The sequence below is a fragment of the Sturnira hondurensis genome, unplaced genomic scaffold, assembly GCF_014824575.4.
Source record: "Sturnira hondurensis isolate 20B ecotype Veracruz unplaced genomic scaffold, ASM1482457v3 Scaffold0015056, whole genome shotgun sequence".
NCBI classification, from domain to species: Eukaryota; Metazoa; Chordata; class Mammalia; order Chiroptera; family Phyllostomidae; genus Sturnira; species Sturnira hondurensis.
The window spans coordinates 2,387,139-2,408,460 of record NW_028087687.1 but is presented as its reverse complement, the minus strand read 5'-3'; the positions used below and the strand labels follow the sequence as shown (position 1 = coordinate 2,408,460).

Here is a 21,322-nt window from a genome sequence, read left to right as displayed (position 1 = left end):
AATGAATGTTTCTTCTTTAACTCCTTGGTTGTCAGACTTGCATAAAGTTAGATTTCCTACCAGTTCTGGTTATATTTTGTTTTTAAGTATGTTGTCCTTCTTTTGGTTGTTGAAGAGCACAATGTATCTACCTACGCCTCCATCTTGGCCAGAAGTCCTTAATTGTTAAAAATTTCTAAATGTAGAACTATAAAATAAAAGTTTCCAAGACCTATCCACCCTTCTTCCCCTCAGTCCTAATCCTGTTTTCCAGAGAGAACCTTTAACAACTTTTCTGAGCATTTCTATAATTAGGAAATAGAGGAACTTGCATTTTAGAACTTCAATAAATACAAGTACAGCCACACTAAAAAGCATTTTAGCTTTGTGCGATGATAGTTACTCTAAAGGAAAACTATCCTAAGACTTGTGAACAAAGATGTCTAAGAATAGCCTTTTGACACCTATGTAGTTTGTAAGTGGAAATGTTTTATAGTCATTTAAATTTTGACAAAACGTCATTAATGTTGATTAATAAAAATTAAAAATTTATATCAAAATAAAATTTGTATTTTTGTTATGAGATTTCTGAACAAATTACTTATTTTTAAGTAGCTATGTACTAACATCTTTTTTCTTAATTATCTTGTGATATTGACATCAAATATATTACCAGTTCAGTTTACCGAATTAATTTGTGTTCTCCTGGGAGATTATTATTATTTTTTAATAAAGATTTTATTTATTTATCTTTAGAGGGGAAGGAAAGGAGAGAGGGAGAGAAATATCAATGTATGGTTGCCTCTCATGTGTCCCCTGCTGGGAACTGGCCTGTGCCCCGGCATGTGCCCCAGCATGTGCCCCAGCATGTGCCCCAGCATGTGCCCCAGCATGTGCCCCAGCATGTGCCCCGACTGGGAATTGAACCGCGATCCTCTGGTTCGCAGGCCCGCACTCAATCCACTGAGCTACACCAGCCAGGGCCCTAGGAGATTATTTTTAAATTCTTAGTGTACCTGCAAGCTTTTGTTGTACTAATTAATAAATTACTTATTATTATAAGTAATTGCTGGCTATTCATTTTATTTACAAATGTTGAGGTCGCTGATTAAAATTATACTTATTTACTTTTTACATTTCTGCTTGTTTTCTGATGTAAGCCAAGGTACCAGTAATTTTTTTTTTTCAGTTTGCAAAGACCTCTCTGTTGTTCAGTCCATCAGCCTTTATAACATGTTTTGCAGCAAAAGTTATATGTGTATGTGTTTAAAATAATTTTCAGAGAGCACCATGGTCTCCCATCTACCCTAGATCTGTAGTTCTGTTTTCCTACCTTAAGGAAATCACTTTTTGCCTGTTTCTTCTGGAAGTATGCTGTGTGTGAACAAAAACCATTTTGCTTATTTTTTTCTTAATGCAGCTTTAAGTATAATATAAAGTCTATTTCACTAAGTGTAAAATAGCAATTCTAAATGATGAAATATTGTGTGACAATGTGAGTGTTTATTCCTCAGTGGCATACATCATGGCATCCTATCATTAATGATATCTTAGAGCCTGCAGAATAGATTGGCTCGTGAATCGTTTTTTAAACCTGACTTCACTAATACCTATGTGACCTCTTTGTGTCTGTTTCCTTGTTGGTAAACACATTAGATTGTTATGAGGATTGAGTTACTACATCTAAATTAGTTATAATACTGCTTATAAGTTGCTATGCAAGTATTATCTATTATTATCATTGTTAATTTCTCATCAACATTAGCTAGCTGCTCTGCCCCTGAAATGTTTTTCTTTCCTTTGGAACCAGTGATAACAGACTGTACTGGGTTTTGTTTGTTTGTTTGTTTGTTTTTCTGTTTTGTTCAACATGTCTTCAGCCTAGACCTTCCTGAGCTCTAGACCTGTTTTCAGCAGTCTACTTGGCCCATTGAATTTATATAGATTTCGTACCTATTTTCATTATATCTGAAATTGGATTTGATTTTTCTTCTTCCCCGAACCCTGACCCCTCAATTTCTAATTTCCTTATCTTCGTTTATCATACTACATTCCACCCAGTTGAAAACCAAAACTCTAAGAGTTATCTTTATTTCCTGCTTGAGATCATATACTTTTAGTATATAATAACTAAATCCTATAAATTTTACTTCAAATTATAATAAGAAGTTTGATAGGCATGAGCAGAGCAAGGAATGATGGGCCAGGTGCTGAGGGTCACCAGAACAGAAAGCCCCAGGTGCCTAGCAACAGGCAAAGTTACAGGTCATTGCAAAATCACTGCCTTAAGCATTAACCCCTAGAGATGACAATCTAGGCTTCAGTTGTGTTTTTCATCTTCAGGCCTAGAAAGCCAGGCAGATGCTGTGGTTGACATCAGGATCAGTTGCAGTGACTGACCCCTCACCCTGATGCTGATTAATCAGTGAAGACTATGACCTTGAGGGAAAGCTGGTGAATATTATATTTTGATACTCCACTGAGACCTCCAGAAGAAAGCCTTGAGGATGGAACACTGCTGTCTACTTGGGTGGAACAAAATGCCTTAATTCACCTCCTCCTTTTCCTAGGGCTTGTTTTCCTAGGAGAGAGCACCTAATGTGCCTCTCCTCCCTCTCTTGTCCCTCAAGGCATGTGTCTCTTCCTGCTTTCTCCTAAGTTTCAAGGGCCTTTTACCTCTGTAACTCATTTCCTGAGCCCATTTCTTCCACCTTTGTGGTTTTCTAAATAAACTTCCTCTTACAGGTTGAGTCTTGGCTCTGAATTCTTTCATACCCAGAACTCTAGTACCAAAGTTGCTGAACCAAAGTCTAACACCTGGTGCCAGATTGGCTGCTAATTTAGTCTCTCTTAATTCATCTACTTCTCTTCATTTCAGTGGACTTTGTAATCATTCTTACTGTTTTTCTAACCTTTCTCTCTGTATCTTCTTCAGTCTCCTTATAGGCATTTCCCTACTTATTACAGAGATTGTAAAGACCCAAATCAGTTTGTCATGTCACAACTTTAAATGTTTCTCATTGTTCTTGACCCTATAAAATCTGGCTCTTGCTGACTTTGTTTGCATCATTCCTGCTCTTTTATTCTGCCTATACTAGTCCTGTTGGTGGCTTTTCAGTTCCTAAACATACCAAGCCCTTTGCCTCTATTTTACACAGGATTGACTTTCTGTTCAAAAATGCCTTCATTGGCTTTTACCTAGTTAAGTCTGTTAAAGGTAGTTTTTTTAGAAAAACCTCTTCATACCCTCCAGATTTTCTCTGTTAAATATTACTTTCATGATATTCTGTACTCCATTTAAAAATTATATAATTTGTTGTCTAATGCTATAGGATGAAGGCTTTATTTATGGTAATAGAGTAGATTAGGGAACATTTCTGGCTGATCATTTTACCATTGGTACCTATTTGCCTTGCAGATAGTAGGTACTTAGTAAATATTTATTGAATCACTGTGATCAGAACTTTAATTATTCTGCATTGTGGATTGTGTGAAGTGTGATGACAGAAGTTTAGAAAGTAAAATTTTAATGGCACACTATTGTTGTAGTTGGAGAGGCTATTATTTCCTGGCTCTTTAGAGCTACATTATTCAATACTGTAGCTACTATCTACATGTGACTTTTTTCCTTCATGTTTTGAAGAGTTATTTTTTTTATTTTAAATTTGGTGGTTTTTAGTATAAGTCACAAAGTACAACTCTTGCCACTAATTCTAGAATATTTCATCACCCTGAAAAATTGTCTCTCCTCCTGCCTTTCCTGACAACCAATAATTTACTTTCTGTATCTGGATTTGCCTGTCACATATGGCTTTTGAACACTTGAAATGTGGGCAGTCCAGATTGAAAATGAGTTATAATTGTAAATTATACACAGGATTTTGAAGACTTACTATTTAAAAAAATCTCAGAAATTCCAATTTTGATTACTTGCTAAAGTGATGATAATTTCTCTGTATTGAGATTAACATGTTAAAATTAATTTGTTTCATTGTACTCTTTAATGTGATTACTACAAAATTTTAAAGTACATTTGTGGTTTACATTATATTTGTACTGAACACCACTAGTCTAGAACTTATTTTCGGTAAGGACCATAAATGTGTTCCTATCTATGCCTTTAGTTTCCCACTGTCCTTCTAGTCTCTCAGTTTTTGTGTCAACCCTGCTTTGGGAATATGACATGCCCCAAGCTCTTATAAAGCATATTTTAATTTCATTTATTGATTTGAGAGAGAGAGAAAACATCAGTTTGTTGTTCCATTTATTTATGCAGTTTATGCATTCATTGGTTGCTTCTTGTATGTTCTCTGACCAGGGATCAAAGCCACAACCTTGGCACAGTGGGATGACACTCTAACCAAGTAAACTATCCAGCCAGGGCTTCTCAGCACATTTTAATTTAACTGCTTAAAAGGTGGAAATCTGCCCTGGCTGGTGTAGCTCAGTGGACTGAGCGAGGGCTATGAACCAAAGGGTTGCTGGTTTGATTCCCAGTCAGGGCACATGCGTGGGTTGTGGACCAGGTCCCCAGTGGGGGCCACGTGAGAGAGAGTCAACCACGCATTGATGTTTCTCTCTCTCTCTCTCTCTCTCTATCCCTCCCTTCCCCTCTGTCTAAAAATAAATAAAACTTTTATTTTTTTTAAAAAAGGGTGGAAATCTTTCTTATTTCTTTGGCCTTGGAGTAGAAGGAGAAAGATAAGTCATTTTATATTAAATCGTTGCAACTGTTAAACCTTTAAAGCCTCATTTTCAGCAAATTTGGAAGCATTGAAGTTCCCAGTAATTTGCATGATTGTGATGAGCAGTGACCCTAAATATTGGTAGTTGTGATTTGACTAGGGAAGAAATCATTTCTTTATAGCATAAAAACATCTGTAACTTTAGGTATCATTTAGAATTATCATTTAGAACTTCTGAAATACTTCTCTTGGTCCATTTAATTAATGTGTATTTTAGTGCTTATTAACATTATAGTGTTTTGAGTTGTTGATGTGTAAATTTAGTGTGGACAGATTTAAGGTGAAGAAAAATGGTTTGCTTCTAGAATTATGAAAAGCAAGCTTACTCAGAAGCCGCTAATTCTGGCTCTAGAGGGGAATAATAGGATGTACATCTGACAGTGGTTTAAATTCTAAGTCTGGAAAAACTTGCAGCATTCCTAGATGAAGAAAACTCTTATACAAATTCTTACTTTCCTCAAAGTAAGAATATAAAGAAAAGAAGAATTGGAAACAAAAATGACAAATGTCTTGCCTGAAATTTGAATTTGAATTTTATTTTAGAACAAATATCTGTAACAAGTAGAAGTCAGACTAATGTGATAAATTGGCCTTTAAAAATAATATTTGCTTTAGGTGGGAGTTTTCTGCTATAACAGTATCGAAAGTCAACATGTTACAGTGTGAAGTGGCTATTAAACATTCTGTGTTTAATGCATTTACTGTGTGGCAGGCGTTCTATATACTGTGTTAATTCACTGAATCCCCCATGAATTGTGTGTGTGGTAGGTACTATTTTATATTTTAACCCCCAGTTGACAGAGGGTGAAACTGAGGTATGTACAGAATGATTAAGTAACTGACTCAAGGTCATATGTTAAGTTTTAAACAAATTAAACAAAAAGTACTTTATACTTAGTGCTTATATGATAAAATCTTTTAATTTTCAGTTGAACCCACTAGAATGTAAACTCCCAGTGGGCAGGAACTTAATTTTGTTCTCTAACACTCGAAGTTGCTTTCTGGCATATAGTAGACCCCAGGAAGTACTTGAAAGATTTTTGTGATGGTGATACCAATTCATCAAGAGACTTGGCCTTGGAAATCTGTTAAAATTGCTTTAAGTTCTGCACTGTTGTTTGTTAGCAGTAATGCTCATTTATTTACCACATCCAGATTAGTTTCAATATTGTGTGCTATTTTGCATAGTTTATATGTTATATCTTAATAAAACAGTTTGCATAACTTAAAATGTTTATTAAAGAGCTGTAGTTTCTATTCATGTCTTTTCCTTTTATGTATTACAAATGCATTGGAGCCACAAAGGAACATTATAAAAATCAGGGCTACCAGAGGTCCCACTGTGTGTTGAGCTGAGTTGGGAGAAGTGTAGAAAAGCAGTTTTGCAGGTGTTGTCACAAAAAAATGTAGTGCAGTGAAACCAAACACAGTTCTTCAAGGTTTTATCCAAAAGACTTAGTTAGCCTCCCTGGTTGTTGCATTCATTAAGATAAATAATTAAAACATCATTTTGTTATTTATTTTTAGAAATTACATTTCTGTTGTTACGCTGAAACAGAACTGTGAATACATTTTATAAAATAAAGCAAAACCAAACATTTTTTTAATTAATGTTGTTAGATGAACAACATCTCCTACTTTTATCCAGGAGATTCTCATTTAATTCTGAGATATGTATTTTCATTTTACAGTAATAAAATTGAGAGATGTTAAGTGACTTACCTGAATTAACACCACAAATAATTGGCAGAACTAGGATTCAGTTCACATCTATCTAATGCCAAAATGGGATTTTAAGTGGAATTTGAGTCTTAGTAGAATTTTGAATTAGTTTGTGAGGGCACTGGATTGTGGATGATTGAATTAAATTGTGGAAGTAATAAAGGATAATTGTTGTAAATGGAAAAATTAGGCTTTGAAAAATCTGTCTTTAATTCTCCATTTTCTTTTTATCTTTGGTTATCAGCAGATAAAGACCCAATCTAGACTCTGTGGAATGCTTTTTGATGACGGATTTTGTCTTGGTGATTGTATTTTCTTGAATACTTCAGTAAATTTTTCAGAGTGAAAGAAGACCCACATTTCTCTCAATTATAAGTTGGGGGTAATGAGGACAAAAATGAAGACAGGGATATAAAAATTAATAATTGTTTATTTAGCATTTTACTAACCAACACAGTTGGGCAATCTAAAAGGAACCTTGCTTTTATTTTTAATTGATTGGTTTTAGAAAGAGAGAGGAAGGGAGGGAAACATTAACTTGTTCCACTTATGCATTCATTGGTTGACTGTTGTATGTGCTGGAGATTGAACCCACAACCTTGGTGTATCAGGACACTAACCAAGAGAGCTAGCTACCCAGCCGGGGCCTAAAAGTCAGCTTTTCTAGTTCCTGTTATCTCCTCCTCCCTTTCTCCAAACTTGAATCTAATCCTTTCCTTCAATATCCTCACATTTTGAGGTAATTTACTTCTTTTTGGTTAAGGTGTGTTGTGGGAAGCAATAGAGAACTTTGAAAGCATTGATGATTTGCAGGATCTGGTTATTCTTGTTTTACTTAGAAATTTCAGGAGAAATGGAAGTCTGTAGTTATGGCTCCTTGTAAATTTGTGGCTCCTTGTAAATTGGTCTGATGACTCTGATTTTGATTTTCGCATAAATTGCTGTGCATACTGAACAGAGTATTTTACCATTGCCAAAATTGTACATTTAATCCTCTACCACAAATACCAGGGTGATAATGACCTTTTTTTAGGGCACAGGGAAAAAATTCCAGTTATGCATATTTATAATTAATTTTCATTTTGGGGTAAAATTATCTTCAGACAAATATAAAATAGTACTTTAATCCCAAGTATAAAAAAAGATTAAATAAACCAGTACTAATTAGAATATTTAATTTTAAAATGCATAGTTTTTTATCCTATGTTCTTATTGAAAGATAACATTAATTAGAAGTCATGAAATTTTTAAAATTTAGGTTTTGAGTTGTACATTTTTCTGTACTGAAACTGTTTTTTTTTAAAATATTTTATTTATTTATCTTTAGAGGGGAAGGAGAGAGGGAGAGAAACATCAATGTATGGTTGCCTTTTGTGCGTCCCCTGCTGGGAGTTGGCCTGCAGGGAACCGGCCTGCAACCCAGGCATGTGCCCTGACTGGGAATCGAACCACGATCCTCTGGTTCGCAGGCCCGTGCTCAATCCACTGAGCTACACCAGCCAGGGCTTGTACTGAAACTGTTTAGTACAGAAAAAGAGTAAAAGTAGTATCTTCGATTGGAGTGGGTAGAGGAAGCAAGTTTAAGAAGACAGGTTCAGAAGCAAAATTTTACTCTTGAAATCTTACGAGGCTTTCTTTCATAAGAGTAGATATGTTGTGTTACTTATGAAAAATACGAAATTCTAACAAAAAAAATGAACACATAATATACCAAGTCTTTATATTTTTAAAAGTTGAGAAAAGAGAAGGATAATCTATGAGGAATGTAGACCTGTAAGATACTAGTATAGGTCAGAAAATATAAATGGAGAGCCATTTGCAGACGAGTACTTGTAAACATTAATGTGAATCCCACTGGAGGGTTTTCTGAATCACTGTTGACTTGAGAACAGAGAGATTGAAGTGATACTGTAGGTAAGAAGGTACTTTGAGAAGTAAGATAACGTCTAAAATAAGTAGATGGATATAAATTTTAAACAAAAATCTGTTTTGAAAGTAGGTCGTTGCCATTGAAGTAAACTAAGTAGAAAAACAAATTGAAGAAGGCATTAGATGATACTAGTGAGGTGTTTAGGTTTCAGGAATTTTTATGGAAAGGGAAGTTGATAGGATGCTTAGAGTTTTCACATCTGGGTGGATAGTGTAGTATTTTGGTTAACCTAAACATCTGTAGAGTTGTTGTGCTTTGTTCAAATGAGAGCTTATGGCCTAAATGGCTTTTATTGACACTAAATTTTCTGTTTACCTCGATAGAACCCATGTAACCTGGGGGTATAGGATAACTGTTCATCTACAAATGAATTGATTTATCACTTTGGACCTACATGAAGTTGGCAACTATAAAATAAGTGTCTACTCTTTTTCTCTAAGCATTCCTGTAAAGTCGACAAGCCATTGTACTATTGTTCATAGTGGTTTTATTTAATTAAAAACATTGAGGTGAAAACATGTTAGTTTTTTTTGTTTTAAATATTCTTAAAACTGGCTAATTAAGTATAGAGAAACACAGGCTCTTATTTTTACTAGAGCAGATAACCGAGCTAATGAAAGAGTGGGTTTCAAAAATTTTTATAGGTAATACTTTATAATAGGCTTTTTTCTTGCTGATATAACTAACATTTATTTTCTGTTTATTTTTAAGACGAGCAAAAATCAAATTAAAGTAGATCTTGTAGATGAGAATTTTACAGAATTAAGAGGAGAAATAGCAGGACCTCCAGACACACCATATGAAGGCAAGTACTTTTTTCTGTATCAAAATATTGTGGGTATTAGAACTTGTCTGAAACATTAAATCAGAATAACCTGAAGCATCTATTATAAATTACATAGAAGGTAACTTCATTTGGCAGTTTTTAAATAATTAGAATAGATACTTATCTAGATGGATTTTTCTTAACACATTTTAGCTAACTTTTTTCTTTTCCCAAAATAGATTTAGTAGAGCCAAATTACAGGTTATATAGGTTAGAATTTAATAGTATAAAACATATCTGTTAAGCCTTTAACTTAACATGGACTATATATACTTTCAGTTACCCTTCATATGGTATCTATAACAAGCCTTGCCTTAAATTTCTGACTGATAAAAATATAGAATTATTTTTTTAAGTTCCTCTCCCCTGTTTGTCATTTAGCATTTCATTCACTCATATGTCTTCATACAGGCTGTATTCTAAATATTTAATTTTCTTTTTAATTTGGAAAAGCTTTTGAGTGATTGTTGTAAGACAGAAAAGAAAGGAGAAAGCCTTGATGAACTTAATTTTCACAAACTAAGTCTCTAGCTACTTTAGACCATGGAATCAGGTGGTAAGATACAGAAAGAAGTTTTATAGCTTTTTATTTCCTCATTAGGCAAATCTTCAGTTATATAAGTTTGGGTTAGGTAGTATAACCAAGGTTCTTGCATATAATAGGCATTCAAATACTTGTTTAATAGAAATCATGTAACAATTTGTATTAGTAGCATTTATCGAGGTTTTACTTATTAGAGCTGTACATGTGTTTTCTCATTCAATTCTTACAACATACCCTATGAGGTAAGTATAGTTGTCACTGTTTCATAGATTAACCATAAGCTCAGAGAAGTTAAGTAACTTATTTAAGGTCAAATATCTTAAATGGCATAGTTGGGATTTCAGTCTCAGCCTTTAACTTCAAAGCCTGTATTTATCATTACTTTCTGCTTTTGAATGAATCAGGATTTACTGAATAGTAGAAGTGATGGTTATGCTTACTTTGAATGTGGTGGTTCTGTAATTCTATAATGAACAGTTACCTTAAACTTTCACAAGAATTCAGTATTCTAGAATATGTTCCTGTTTTTATTCCAGATTTTAAAGACCCCCCAAAATGTCTTTAGTAATATTAAATGAAATTTTATTTTCTGTTTTATAGTTCATGTGAGCCATTTTTAGCCATCATTTAGTTTTTTGTTAATTATTGAGTGCCTCCTGTATGCCAGACCTCATTTGGATGCTCTCATGGAAGCTGTTCATTTATTCCTTTGACAATCATTAGATGGACAATAGATTTTTTAGATTATCTTACAAAAAATCAGGTTCTTGTCTTAATAACAGGAGTTGTACATAATAATATACAGTTGACCCTACTTATCTGTGGGTTCTACCAACCTTACATGAAAGTATTTTGGGAACAAATGTTACATTGTTTGTAATGTCTACTGTGTAGTTAGATGTATGATGGATGGTTGCGTCTGTACTGACATGTACAGATTTTTTTTCTTGTTATTCCCTGAACAATCAATACAATATAACAACTATTTATGTAGCATTTACATTGGATTAGGTATTACAAGTAATCTAGGGATGATTTAAAGCATAAGGGAGGATACGTATAGGTTATATTGCAAATACTATCTCATTTTATTTAAGGGACCCAAGCATCTGCAGATTTTGGTATCCATGGGGGTTGGGGGTGGAATGTGTGTACATCCTGGAACCAGTCCCTTGCGGATATTGAGGGATAAGTGTACTAGCTTCTTCCTGAAAGCAGGCATTATTGTAAATACTTCCTGAATTATTTTTTAGGTTGTTTAGATGTATTTTAAAAAATAGTAGGGCAGCAGCATTATTATTTTAGAGCTCTTTCAGCAGATGGATAACTATAAATAAGGTACCTCCTAAACTAAATTAAATAAGCAGAATGTCTATTACCTTCTTGGCAGCCTTTAAGAGAGGTGGATTTTTTTTTTCTTTAAGATTTTATTTGTTTACTTTTAGAGAGAGGGAGCAGGAAAGAGAGAGGGAGAGAAATATCAATGTGTGGTTGCCTCAGCTGGGGACCTGGCCTGCAACCCAGGCATGTGCCCTGACTGGGAATTGAACAAGTGACCCTTTGGTTCTCAGGCTGGCACTCAATTCACTGAGCCACACCAGGCAGGGTTAAGAGGTAGATAAGTTTTAAAATTGGAACATTATACACTATTTTTAAGATGATTAAGTTATACACGCCATATCCTTTGCTAATTAGAAACAAGTTTGGTGGGTTTTAAGTGCTTATTTCTACTGCTGCCACTGTATGAGACATTAATGTTTGATAAGATTAGTTTTGATATGTTTTGGGGGTATATATTTGAGATGGATTAATTTACATTGTATTCTTTTTACCATAAAACTATTGAAGAGAAGCTGTTCACTTTGTTTAGGAAAAGCATTATCCAAGGGCGTAAACTTAGATACTACTTTTTTTAAAATGTAAACATGTATAAATATTTGATAATATTTGTTACAGAGCTCTTTCTAGTTTTCACATCTTTTTGTTTTTGTTTTTGTTTTTTTTCCCTAAATCTCAGTGAGAAGTAGAATACCCATGAAAAAATTATTTTGTTGCACATCTTATTTAATTCTCTTTTTTTGTCATAATTACTTATGGAGAAAGGAACGATTTAATTCTTAATTCTTTTTCCTAAGAATTGTTTTGAGTTTATGGAATTGTTTATATTTTTAAAAATCTCATCCCCTTTGTATTAAGCTAAAAATTATAAAGTTTTAAATAAAAGCTGTTATTCAAGAAATAAATATTTTACAGGGAAAGCTGTTATAATATGAATAATGTAGTTATAAAGCTCCTTTAGTTGGGTTGCTATCAAATATATCAAATAATGCTATGGTGGTTATATATTCAAAGTTACCAGATAGTAATTTAAGAAAGAGCATATTAATAGCATATGGAGTAGAAATAGGATTAGGGGAACTCTAGGGTTCAGCACTCTTTGTATCACAGTTCTCATACTACTCCTGATAGATTGTTTTTGAACATTCAAGAAGGAAGAACTTTATGTGAAAGATTATAGAGACATTAGTCTGAATTTACTCAGAAAAACATACGATTCTTAAGAAGGAAAAGAACCTACGTATTTCTCAGACCAAATTTATTATGCCTATATTTGAAGCTAACATTTATAACTGAACCTAAAGAGTTATTTCTATATTCACAAAATTTCTTCAGGTACTTGTCTCTTATCTGTCTTATTTTTTGTTCCTTTTGTTTTGACTACTTTCTTTATATTTCACTGCTCACATACATTCTGTGATTCAGGCATGTAGTTCAAATCATGCATCAGTCACTTCAGGATTCTATTAAAAAGAATTAGGAAGAAAAGAAGAATTGGAAACAAAAATGACTTGAAGAAAGTGGTTCCCAGTGAATTGCTCTTTTGTTTTCCTCTGAGATCCACATTCATCTGTCTGTTGCTAACAATGGAAAAGGAGGATATGAGAGAATTCAGGATTTATTGAGAGTTGAATGTATGGAATTTTGAAGTGAATATTGCTCCTAGCACGTAGTTTTTATTTTATTTTTTATTATGGAAAATGTCATATATATATATATATATATATATATATATATATATATATATATATGGTAAATAGTATAATGAATTGTCCCTGTAATCATTGGCTAGTTTGAAAGACAGTCAACTCACGACCAGTCTTCGATCTGATCATTCCTTGATTATTTTGGTGCAAATCCCAGGCATAGTTTTATATGTAAATATTCTGGTAGCACAGTTTTATTTGGTTATATTTTAGAATTGGAAGATTCCTTAGAGTTAAGATTTAAATCCAGCTTCTCATACAGTGCAAGACTTACCCCTTTAGACCTTGAGAGGCAGTTACCCTTCCAGGTATGGGAAGCTAGGTAAACTTTTAAAAAATATGAATATAGCTGCTAGTTGCTCAAGATAACTTCAAAACAGAATGTTGCCCTCTATTTATACATTATGGTTAGAACAATCTCTTCATAAAGTATTTTGTATACCCGTTTAGAGGCAGAGAATAGTATTTTCCTTAGACCAGAGTTGGTGGGTTTGATTTTTAAAATTTTAACAAGCAGTGTTGGCATTTAATTTAGGGTACAAGTTAAAAGTTTGAGACATCTTTACATTTGAGAGAACCTGCTAAAAGTTTTCTTTTTTTTTTTTCAGTTTATGGCATAATCTGTATATCTTTTTCCTTTACACCATCTATGCCTTTATACCTCCCTGCTTTCTTTCTGTTTTTCCCCCCCCCCCCTTTGCTTTTTTCCCTCCTGTTATTTGGCAACTCTTGTCAGTGTGGTGTAGAGGAAATAACGAGACAAAATCTATACTACTTAATTATCCCAATGAAATCTTTGGCATTGGACTGTCTTGATTTAATGCATTTATCTATGTCTAGTCCTATTACTCACTGATAAGCTAATACACTTGTATAAAACGGGTATTCTGTATGTTTTAAGTAATCTTTAAATGAAAAGCTAGTGCTTTGGATTGTTTCCTTTTTGAGTTGCAACTTTAAAGTGAATTTGTTGTAATTGTATATAAAATACATGTTTTGAAAACTTCTATCACTATATTTGGCTATACATATTTGATTTGAGATGAGCAGCGTTCTTAACTTTCTGTTTTCCCCCTTTTTAGGAGGAAGATACCAACTAGAGATAAAAATACCAGAAACATATCCGTTTAATCCCCCTAAGGTATTGTAAGCCTATTTTCGTGCATGAACTTCTGAAATACTTCTCTTGGTCCATTTAATTAATGTGTATTTTAGTGCTTATTAAAATTACAGTGTTTTGAGTTGTTGATGTGTAAATTTAGTGTGGACAGATTTAAGGTGAAGAAAAATGGTTTGCTTCTAGAATTATGAAAAGCAAGCTTACTCAGAAGCCGCTAATTCTGGCTCTAGAGGGGAATAATAGGATGTACATCTGACAGTGGTTTAAATTCTAAGTCTGGAAAAACTTGCAGCATTCCTAGATGTAGAAAACTCTTATACAAATTCTTACTTTCCTCAAAGAAGTACATTTTTTAGGGAAGAGTATATTCTGAATTTTTTCAATAATTATTTGAGTGCTACGTGGTAATATACCAGTAAACAAGAGTTACACTGCTCTTGTTTTCATGGAGCTCGCATTCTAGCAGGAAAAAAAATGAACAAATAATATAACTGTGATACGTGTTAAAAGAGAAAATGGAATGCTCTAGAATCACATAACAAGAAGAACTAAAACTTATTTTTGACTGAACAGCTTCTTTTATGTCTATACTTTTGTTATCCTCATTTTAGTTTAGGCATTTAACTTTATTACTTCCCAATTTTCTCTATTATTTATCACCCTTTATCTTTGTCACTGCCATTCTGTAACTCTTCCTAAAGTACCATTTTGATCATGTTCTTTTTTTTTCTTGTTAATAAAGTCAGAACTCCTTAGCTGAGCATTTAAACTTCCTACCACCTGACCTCAATCTTCTTTTCCATCCTAATTTTTGCCACCCTCATGTACAACACGGGTGTTGTACAGCCTAGATTTGTCAGCCTAGATTATTTGCTTTTTGTAGATGTTGTTTATTCTTTCACACTCTTCTATCATTTTCCCTTGACTCATTGTCTCTGTCATTTAAAATTTTACCTTTTTTTGAGGTCTGTGTAAGTATCACGTTCTCTATTAAGCTATGTCCATCAGACTTTCTCCTGTTCTCAGTAGCATTTTATATCATTTGTGTAGTACCAGAACAAATACAGAATCAGTTAATGTATTATTTGGGGGGGTGTATCTTTCACTAGCTTTTATGCTTCTGAAGTGAAGGACCGTGTCTATACCAAGAACAAGAACAGTCAACCAGAGTTTAAATCTTTCTTCTGCTATTTAACTGTCATTTTTAAGGAAGGTACCTGCTGTGTACCTCAGTTTCCTCATCTATAAAGTGCTGTCATAGGATTGTAAAGATTAAAGGAGTTAATCCATGTAAAGAACTATATTTAAATAATTATTTGAAACAGTTTTTTATATTTTTAACACCTCTGAAATCAGGATGTATCTTTCAGTGGATGGTCTGTCATAATTTAATTGGAAACATTTTTTCTTAAAATGTACATAAAATAATTGTGTTTTGAATAAGTGATGATACTTGAGATTTAATGAAATAATAATACTTACAACAGTGTCTGCATACAGTAAGCACTTGGAAATATTAACTAGCATTAACCAATGACTACCACCTTAAGCAGCCCTTTTTTAAGTCATCTGATGGTTTTGTTGTGTAATATTTTATTTTAAAATACAGTAGCATTAACACTTAAATGTCCTCTGTAAATTGAAATTCTCATACATTGCTAGTGGAAATGTATAATGTTGAAGGTGCTTTGGGAAATAATTTGTTTAGAATGGCAAATGTAGAGTTATTAACCTTTTGCCTTAGCAGTTCTACTTCTAGGTTTCTGTTCACTAGAAATGCAAACATATTCACAACAACTTGTACAAAAATGTTTGTACCGTTAGCATTCATAATGCCAAAAAGTGTAAGCAACCTAAATGTCCATCAACTAAATGGATAAATCAAATGTGTATATCCATATCGTGGAATATTATTTGGTTTTAAAAATGAATGAAATGCTGAGGTAGTACAAGGAAGATGCAGCTTTGAAAACAGAATGCCTAATGAAAGAAGCCATACATTGTATGATTTCATTTATATGAAACATTGGAAGAACCATGTTCATAGAGACAAAAATAGATTAGTTGTTTAATACTGGGTTGTACAGGAATAGGGAGTAGCTGCTGATGGTTACGTGGTTTCTTTTTGGTGTGACAGTAATGGTCAAAAATTAGATTGTGGTGATGGTTGCACAACTCTGTGGATATACTAAAATCCATGAGGGTGTGCACTTAAATGGTCTCAAGTAAAAGTGTTTAATTATCAACCTCTACAGCCTTTATTATAGCTTCAAAGTGATTGCATAGTCCTGGCTCTGTTTTAGGCATTATTTTAGGCATTATTTCATTTAATCTTTGAAATCATTGTTTTATTAGCCCCAAGAACCACCCCTACTCTCTAGTTCAAAGAGAAAAATAGACTCAAGAACTAAGGTGTGTCTAATGTTTTGCTACTAACCCCTGTTGCTCTGCAGGCCACTATTATTTCAGCCATTCTGTATTGAGGTAGCTTCAATATTTAGAAAGATCTTCCCTTAGTCAACCTAAATTTGTTTCCCCTCTGGCTTCATTCAGTTGTACAGTAAGTGGAATTTAGAATTTTTAAAATGGTACTTATTCCTTTTATGCTATTAAGCTTTTGCAGTAAATGTTAATGAACATATGATAAATATGTTCTAGATATGTACAAATTGGTTTGAAATTTTTACTGATTGGTAAATGTAATGGAAAGAATGGGGAATATTTGTATGTTTCATGCTGAATTGTATTCTATATGTTTAATATGGCAACTCCGGTTTAATTTTAAGCTTTATGGGGTAAAAGTATTGAAGTTGGTTGGTTATATTCTTTTTTATCTGTTGTGCAGCTAAAACTGCACAAAATTAAAAACTTACATTGATTTATCTTAACATGGTCTCAGAATATTTTCTGTTTATTATTCTGCAATAAATTATTGACCTAAAGAGCAGAAGTTTTACTTCTAGATGGAGACTATATATCTTTGAATCAGTTGAATATAGTTTGGAAGGAATTTGATTGCATACATACAGTCACTTATTTTTAGAGTAAATTGTAATAGATACTATATTAAAGAAAAACTCATTAAATTAGGAAAACTGTAACTCAATGATTTGTCCAATTATGTATTGGAGATTATGCTGTAAAATTTTTCTCTTTATCCTTGGCATTATAAACATACTTTCCTATGTTTATGTGTGTGTTTTCTATGTCAAGTTGAGTGGAAGTACCAATGGTTATGACTTTCAATGAGTGTGTTCATCTGCACATGTATGTTTAAAATAAAACAGCATTTTCTTTTGTACAGTAAGTTAAAGATGGTTTAATACTGTAATATTCTTGAGTTCCAAGCGTAGAACTGGAAATTCCCAATGGAAATATGGGCTTACTTATTACTGTGAAATAGTTGCCAATATCATCTATATGTCAATAACTAAGAATAGTCCCCTTTTATTTTGGCCAGGCAACACTGTGTGCCTAGTGTTAAGATTTTTGAGTGCTCCTCAAAGTTAATGAATATTAAGAAGTTACCCAAGTGATGCTAGTATTAATTTCAATTGTGAAAGCAGAGAGTTGAGTTGTTATCAGTAAATGTTTTGGTACTTTAAACCATTTTGTATCTGTTTTGTAATCAAATTACTTATCTTTTGCATTTCATCCCTTCCATCTTCCTTTGATTCTACATCTTTGTTGGTACAAAGTGGGTGGAATGTGAATTGGGTATGGAACAATAGGACATAATTTAGGGATACATATGGGTACCACTAGTGATGTTAAGGCTTAAGATGGAGAAAGAAGTGAAATAAGTAAGGAGAAAGTTGATGATAAACAATAACAAAGAAGAGAGGAATAGGAAATAGAGTGATAGACCACATAAGAACTGCTTATAAGAGCTACATTTATTTGTTTATTTATTTGTTTATTTATTTATTAGTTTCTTATTGACTTTATTGGGGGAACACTGGTTAATAAAATTATATAGGTTTCAGGTATATAATTCTATAATGCATCCTCTGTGTATTGTATTGTGTGTTCAACCACCCCAAGTCTAAAGTTACATTTTTACTGGTGGATGATGGAATATCCTCCTGAAATTAAATTCCTTATTAGATCATCTGCCAAAGTTATTTATACCTAATTGTGTAGTACAGATAAGAATGGTTTAATAATTTTCTTGGTCCTACATGAATATGTATGTTTGTTTTTATGTGGAGTCCAGAGAAAATTATGTATTAAAGACTTCTTTAAAAAGCAGGATACGGTTCACATAGCGTTAGATCACTTCCCTAAACCATAAATCTTTTGACATCATCAGTGGTAATTTAAAATTCTGTTTTCCAATCCAGTTGAAAATACTGAACCAACTTTTGTTCTAAAGTCACAACAAGTTATGTGAGTTATTGAAATTCTGACATAATTATATTTTGAATTCAATGAATGCTAAAAATTAGGGTGTGAATAGTTATATCTGTTATGGAAAAATGTTTGTTGTACATAAACTCTCTATAGCCTGTCTTACTTGACATTTACTGTATTTGAGAGGGAAAATGTTTGGTCCAAAATAGTGGGTTTGTCCTAATGTTAATTGCATATTTATTCAATATGAAGTACTTTAGATATTTGTGATGCTCTAGTAAGCAGGGTAAATACCGGCCTTTCAGGAAAAAACACACAAGTAAAAGATTATAGAAGTGTAATTAATACTGTGACATAGGAAAGTACAGGGTGCTATGGGAACAGATCTGGAAGAAGTGATGTGGAAGCTGAAACTTGAAAGATAAGTTTGAGTTAGCCAGCAGATAAGGGTGTTGAGGTGTGTTATTGAGAGAAGAAGCCTATTTAAGAAAGAAAAAAAACCTTGATCTCTTTTTTTGTTTGTTTGTTTTAATATGACTTTTTGAGCAACTGCGTGGAATACAAGGTACAAGTGAGATTTGAGAGGTAGGTTAGGGTCAGTTTATGAATGTGGTCTTACACAAAGGGAACAAGAAGTTACTAAAGGGCTTTAAGCATAGTGGTGATGTGACTTATATGTGTTTCAAAGAGTTTTCTTTGGTTTCAGTGTGTAGAGTAGGTTGGAGGGCGCAGAACCTAGGGCAGTCAAGTCAACAGACTGTTTAGTAACTCAGGTGAAGAATGATAATCTCCTTTAACGAGACAGTGGTTCTGTGGACAGAGAGAAGTAGATACCATTGAAATTGTTGGGATTATTTTAAGAATAAAAAGGGTCAAGGCATGAAAAGTGTCCATTAGTCATTGGTGACTTAAATTGCTTTTTCAAATGGCATATGTGTTAGTGAGTGAGTAGGTGAGGAAGTAGAGACAGGTAGATAGACAAATCAAGTCAGAAGGAAAGCAGTAGAGGCTGTTTAGCATCTTTCCATAAATAGCTTAGATTTGGAGCATATATTAATAAGTTAATTTTTGTTAAGTACTTAGAACATTGCTTGACTCACAGTAATTATTCTCACAAGTGTTAAGGAATTTTGACTCAGATGACTATCACATGTGCCAGTTAAAATAATCCTCCTCCTCCTTCTCCAAAAGCTTGTAGAAGGAATTGATGAACTAGATTTCATTTCTTGATGATCTGATAGAGTTAGCATTTTCACTTTATTGGTTTTTTATGATAAGACAAATAGGTGACTAGAGACTCAGAATCTGAAATCAGATTGTATGAGTTTGCACTTTGCTCTTGCTAACTAGTGATTTGATTTTTGATCAGTATCTTAAACTCTGAACCTCAGTGTCTCTTCAGTGCATTCAAATATTTGTTGAGTTATTCTTTTAGAAGATTTTGAGAAAAAAATTGCTACAGAGAAATTAGGAACAGTCTTAACAGCCGCTTCTTGTGCTTCCATGTACTATGGATTTTGCTTACTTTTTCCTTCAAACTATTTTATACCCTACTTCACACTTAAAAGTTTCCATTTACTATCTATGAACACCTAGTAATTGTTGAGTCTCTTTAAAGGCGGAGCATTTATTAAAAGGTTTAAACAGCGTATGTCAGTGCCAACATTTGGCTTACTACTTAATGCTTTATCTTCTACATCACTCCCTTCGCTTAGGCAAAATGATGTAAGTATGGACACTTTTTTAAAAATCTGAGGACTTCTTACTCATAGTTCTATTTAAACTATATGTGTTTTTTTTGTTACTTAAAAACTCAAGTGTGCTTTATATTTCTAGGTCCGGTTTATCACTAAAATATGGCATCCTAATATTAGTTCCGTCACAGGGGCTATTTGTTTGGATATCCTGAAAGATCAATGGTAAGAGATTTTCCATTTGCCTTCTCTCTTCTCCCATATGAATTCCAAAATTATATTTAGAGTGTTAAATGTGTAACTTCCTCAGAGCATAAGCATATATTATAGTTTCTCTTATTTGGGAAATAATTTTAAAACATATGTATTTAAGTACATAATTGAAAATGTGTTATAATTGAGATCACAGTCTGTATTTAAATACATACTTAATAGGTCTATTTCATATGCTAGCTTTATCTCTTGAAAAGTCTTGGACTTCATTATTTATTTTGGTAAATTTAATTCTTTATTATCTCAAGAAGGTATTTGTGAAACACTAAAAATAAGTATTGAAATAATCAGCACTGACTTGGGTGGAATGTGAAAAGTGTTAATTGAGCACAGTTTAGGTTTTCAGATTTCAAGGAGTACTTTTTGTAGGTGATATCTTCATTTGTACCATTCTTTATAGTGCTTTCACATAGTTTTGTCTGATTTGATCCTAGTATAGTGTTTTAAGAATTCTTATTCTGGAGCCATTATGTTCAAAATGGACCCATTACTTTCAAATCCTGGCTCTGCCAAGTTTACTGAGCTGTGTAGTATGGACCACATTACTAAGCTTTGTACCTTGGTTTCCTCATCTGAAAAAAAATGGGGTTAATACCTACTTTATAGGGCTGTTGACAGGATTAATTGAATTGTTTTGTATAATTCTCTTAGACTATTAGTCTGGTATATTTGGAAACTTAGATAGAAAGATCAAGACAATATAAAAAGACTTGGAGTGGGGGAAAATACAGTAGTAAGTTATGCATTTGATTTGTTAAAGAAGGAAAAGGATGGAACCAGAATAAGGTGAAACAGGAATGACAACATTCAGTGTTTGGGCAATTTGATTTACTTAATAACTAACTGGATAAACAGGCAAGAGTGGCTAGTTGGGTTTGGTTTTCTTTTTCCATTCTAATAGCACATCTGAGTTGGGCCTCTCCCTCCATATATCATCTCTTGGGATCTAGTATCCTGATCTGTATTCCATACTGTTAAACATTGAACAGTGTGGAATATATCTAACTTTATCTTCTGTCATTCATTTGATTTTTTGACTTTTTGCAACTTACTGAAATTGTTGGCCTCCATGTTTTACCTGTAAAGTTATCT

General features: G+C 33.2%; 1 protein-coding gene across 2 annotated transcripts in view; it reads left to right on the top strand.

The window, feature by feature from the left end:
- UBE2K (ubiquitin conjugating enzyme E2 K) overlaps positions 1 to 21,322 on the top strand; it is a 60,558-nt gene that overhangs the window by 22,761 nt on the left and 16,475 nt on the right. Inside the window, exons 2-4 of one of the 2 annotated variants that reach the window (XM_037064306.1) lie at positions 9,088 to 9,181; positions 13,873 to 13,931; positions 20,100 to 20,182. In XM_037064306.1, the coding sequence (XP_036920201.1) occupies positions 9,088 to 9,181; positions 13,873 to 13,931; positions 20,100 to 20,182 (236 nt within the window). The remainder of the gene's footprint in view (positions 1 to 9,087; positions 9,182 to 13,872; positions 13,932 to 20,099; positions 20,183 to 21,322) is intronic. The other variant, XM_037064307.1, reaches the window with a different exon arrangement.